The following is a 4,670-nucleotide window of genomic DNA, read 5'->3' as shown; positions in this document are numbered from 1 at the left end:
CTAGCTACTAATGTATTTTTCCATGAAAATAAAAGAAAATGTGCATAACCAAAATATAAATATTTCTTTTATATTTATATATATATATATATATAAAAGAAGTCATAATTTCAAAATAGAGGAAGGAGTTGTAAATGTTGAAATTTAAACCTTAAACTTATTATATACTACTTAACTAGTTGTGTTAAGATTTAGATTCAGATAAAAATATTTGTCATAGGAATATAGCATTGAACACAAGTCCTAATATTAAATAAGGCAAAATTAATATAATCAAAATGCAAGTAAACTACTAAATTTTTTTTTTGGGAAATTTAAACTCAAAAGTTAAAAAAAAAATGTGAAGAGGAGAGGATGACTAGCTAGCTACTCCATGATTATATCATTGCCCTTCTTTCTCACTTCTCTTTTTTTTTTCTAACAAAGGGAAGGGCATTGCTGTCATTACAAAAAGGGCTATCTCTAAAATATTATTTTAGCCTTTTTTTTTTCTTTATCCCACTGGTTTCATCAACTTACTTTTTTTTTTTTTCTTTTTTTGCCTTCAACAATCACCCCATGTTTCCGAGGCAGGCTCAGTGAATCCAAAACCTTGGGGCTTCAACAGCGAGTGGTCTCTCTCAAAGTGCTGCAACTCCATTCCCCCGGCGTAGTTTAGCACATCCCTCACGTTCATGCTAACGTTAGCATTCCCATTGCCACCACCATGATGGTGACGGTGATGGTGGTGATGGTCTCCAGTCAAACCTAGAAAGTCCCTGGTGAAACGGTCACTGCTCTTCTGCCACGTGGCCAGGTTTCTAGCAGCGAAACCCAAGAAATCCGGGGAGACTTGACTCGCCATGTTGTCATTATTGTTGTTGATCTGAGTGGCGGTTGCACCAATAGTGGCAGCCTTTTGGAGAAGTGCAGTGGCTGACAAGTGAGGAGTGGTCGACGTGGAAGCATTGGAGGGAGGGTTGTTGCTTACATGGAGGTTTTGGAAAGGTGAGGTGATCAGGGCCTTTGGAGGCGGTGGTTCTTGGAATATTAATGGTGAGAAATGGTGAGACTCAGGCTTGACATGAAGTGGGTTATTAGGGTTAGGGTTAGAGGCTTGAGTAGGGTCCCATGGTGGGTTGAGCAAGTTATGGGTTTGGAAAGTGAAAAGAGAAAATGGGTTGGGGCTGGCTTGGGATGAAAAATGATGGAGAGCTGGATTTGTGGCAGCAGAGGCAAGCTGGTTAGCTGAGAGTCTCGCACTTTCTTCAGCCAATGCATCGCAAAATGCTCTGTGAGTTATGAAGCTGTCCTTCCTGGAGGTTTCACGAGAAAGTTTACAAAGTCATAACAATTGCATTAGCAAAAAAAAGGAAAAGGAAATGACCCAAACAGTTTTGGATTGTCATAGAATTGCTTAGACATGGAGGTTTGACTATCCTCAATTTTGAAGCAAAGACAAAGTAAATGTAGGATTTTGACAAAATTAAGAGAGAATAGAAAGAAAAAGAGTATAGACTTTGGATCGTGCGTGCTCATTGGGTAGACTTATAATGCCATAAAGTTTACAGAAAAACAAAGGAGAAACTATCTTTGCTGGTCAAATGTAAAGGAGGAGAGAAGAGAGAGAGAGATGCATGACAGTTAATTGATGACTATGCATGCAAAGATGGCTCAAATTTTCAACAATTTGGTAAATTATGATGGATATTGTTAATATTTTGAAACTAGAGCTTCATGCATGTAACAAACATGTGCGGTTGAAACATGAATCTAATTGATGAATGGGGGAAAAAAATTCAGCCGTAGATATTAATTTTGCAGATTTATCAGTTTTTCATCATGAAAGTTTCAGAGTTTCTTCAGTGTTCTATGCATGTTAATAATAACATGCTACATGAAAAATTTTCTCAATCTCAAAAGCAATAATTATACTTCTTTTGCTTTTTCTTCGATACTCATCATTGTTTTTGAGACTGCAGTTCACTCCATTACAATGTACCAGAAGGAAAAACACAGGACAAAGAGCAACTCATGTCATAAGCCCTTGCATGAATTTTGTATGATAATAAATAAACATGTTTATCATACTAAAATATTGAAGAAACCGTGTAATATTCCCTGTTTATCATTAATATAGGTCTTAGAATTAAAAGTGGTGAGTACTCAAAACTCAGATCATCCTAGCAAGGAGGAGAAAAGGAGAATAAGATAAAGAAAAAGTCAAGAACGCTGTCAACAATGCAAGAAAAGAGGTACTGATTTCAGTTTTTGATTGTAAGATCACCAGTAACAGACACTTGTATTAATGGTGTCCACTTCGACGAAACGAAACCTGATGCTGCATTTATGTTCCAGTTATATTCTATGCATAGCTTACCACTCTTGTGTAAGAGAACAACTGAAAAAAACAAACCTACTAAACAAAAAACAAAAACGGCCCTAAAGACACAAGACTCCCACTTTGAACTAAAGACCAAGAGCTCTATGAATCCCCATTAGAGTCCAAAGTGATGAATGATAGCAAAGAAAAGAAACATAAAAATTTATATAAAGATGGGAAGGTTGGAAAAATGAGACAAAAACAGAAAGGTATAGAAAAGATCAAAAAGATCAAACAACTCAATTATGTGTTATTTTTTTTAGGATAAAAAGAAAGAACATAAAAAAAAATACCTTGAGAAAAGGGTTCCACAGTCACATCTGTATTCTCTTGTTCCACAGGTCTTAGAATGAGCCTTCCAATCTGATTGAACAGCATAGATCTTTGAGCATTTCTCACACTTCCACTTTTTCTCTCCATGTTTTCTGCAATAGTGTTTCTTGATGCCAGTAAGATCGCCTAAAGCCCTTGAAGGATGGTGGTGGACACATGTAGGCTCAGGGCAAACGTAGGCTCTCTTTTTGACCTCTTTGCTGTTTCTTTGCTTCAGCTTCCATGGAAGGTTATGGCCTCTTCTATGAAGCTGAAGGTTCTGATCTCTCTGAAAACCTTTGTTACAGATCTCACAAACAAACCTGTTGGTAGCCAATAGTGTCTTTGGAGATAAAGAAATCACTTCAGCATCTGGGTCTGTAACAGCATCAAACAGTAATTTAAAGACCCAAAAACGAAACCTAGACTAATCTAACGGAAAATTTGAAAGAGATGGAAAGAAATTAAGTCTACCTGGGTTCCCTGGGAGGTTTCTCTTCTTTTTAATTTTTTGTAGCTGCTGCTGAGGAGAAATGGTTGAAACTATAGGATTTAAGCCACCAAAGTCTTGAACTCTTGTACCCGAAGAAACACTAGCTTCCTCAGACAAAGAAGTAGAATTGGACATAACTGCAGGAAACATGCCTGAGAAGAAGAAAACTCCAAGAAGAAAAACAAGAGAAAACCCCAGAGACTAGTCTGATCTCTCTCTTTGTTCTTTTGATATCTTGTTCCACTTTATAATTAGCTCTTGTTCAAGAGTGAACACTCTGCACCTTTGAAAGAAGCAACAAAACGTAGAGCACCAAAGGGTAGCCCAGAAATAGAGAATCCCCAGCCCTGGACACAAACTAAACACAGCTTTGTTAATAAACAGGTGGCAGTGACATGTAGATACAGAAAGGCATCATTCATTGGTTGGCAAAAGAAAAATCTCGTGAAGAGATGATGATGACGATGATGGGTTATTCTCCATGTCGCTATCTAGCCATGGATTGCTTGTCTGAACAACTCTGCAACGCAATTCAGATATATCTCTTTTTCCTCTATCTATCTCTTAGAGAGAAAAAAAAAAAAACCATCAAAACCTGAGGAGCTCTTCACATGCAATTAAAACACGAGGAAAATACAGACAATAAGATGGTTTTTCTTCTAAGCCTCTCTACTACCCAATAACCCTCTCCTTTCTATCCATTTATGTGTATAAAAAGATTCACAGATAGATTGAGAGAGTGAGAGAGAGAACAAAGAAAGTTTCAGTAGCAGGGTCCTCTTGACAATAGAGTAGAGAAGGTGATGATTACAGTTGCAGACTAAAAAAATTCAAATAAATAAATGAAATTCCAGGTGAGAAAACAGGCTAAGAAATCCGAGGAAAAAGCTAAGAATTCTACAAAGGGAAGCAAGAGGGAGGGGGCAGCCCACTTGATTCAGAAAAAAGAAAAATTCTCTCCAATATTATTTTAATAATAATTTATCTTTTGAACTCTGACGTTGGCACTTTCTGTCTTTTCCTTTGTTCCTGTTATAAAACACCCAAACCCTAAAAGGGGCTTGATTTGTATGGAATGATAGTATTAAAAGTAGGGATTGCTTTGCTTACCACTAGATGATCACTTAGAAGAATAAGAAGCTTAAAAAGGGTTTGTGGGGTGGTAAAGGCAAAGGGCTAGTTTGAGATATAGCCCTTCTCTTAAGTTTCTCAACCTTTTCTCTATTAACCCACAACTAACATGATTGATCAATTGATTCGCTGTCATCAGCTTGTAAACCATACACTAATGTAAGAGCAAACTACTATGTTCTAATACATTATTTGAGAAACATATGCTTTCACTTGTTCAACAATCTTCAACTCATCTATCAATATTTTTGGCTTGTCTTATTAAGCTTTCAGATTATATTTTTTATATATATCATAATTAATCTCGTCTTTGCATCATATCCACAATTCTCAATGATTAAAAAGTTATATATTTTTAATCAACGATCACTA

The 4,670-nt window shown here is 36.5% G+C and overlaps 1 protein-coding gene across 1 annotated transcript; it reads right to left on the bottom strand.

Annotated features, from left to right (window-relative positions):
- Positions 1 to 270: 270 nt before the first annotated feature.
- Positions 271 to 4,173, bottom strand: LOC111283861 (protein indeterminate-domain 12-like). The gene is made up of 3 exons (XM_022872499.2): positions 3,149 to 4,173; positions 2,656 to 3,052; positions 271 to 1,295 (listed from the first exon to the last, which is right to left on the bottom strand). Exons 1-3 carry the CDS (start codon positions 3,315 to 3,317, stop codon positions 545 to 547), a joined length of 1,317 nt encoding a protein of 438 aa, XP_022728234.2. The 5' UTR covers positions 3,318 to 4,173; the 3' UTR covers positions 271 to 544.
- Between the last annotated feature and the right edge of the window lie 497 nt (positions 4,174 to 4,670).

This window comes from Durio zibethinus, chromosome 3 (assembly GCF_047325235.1).
Source record: "Durio zibethinus cultivar Kanyao isolate XHJ-2024 chromosome 3, ASM4732523v1, whole genome shotgun sequence".
Lineage (NCBI taxonomy): Eukaryota > Viridiplantae > Streptophyta > Magnoliopsida > Malvales > Malvaceae > Durio > Durio zibethinus.
This window is presented reverse-complemented; position numbering and strand designations above follow the sequence as displayed.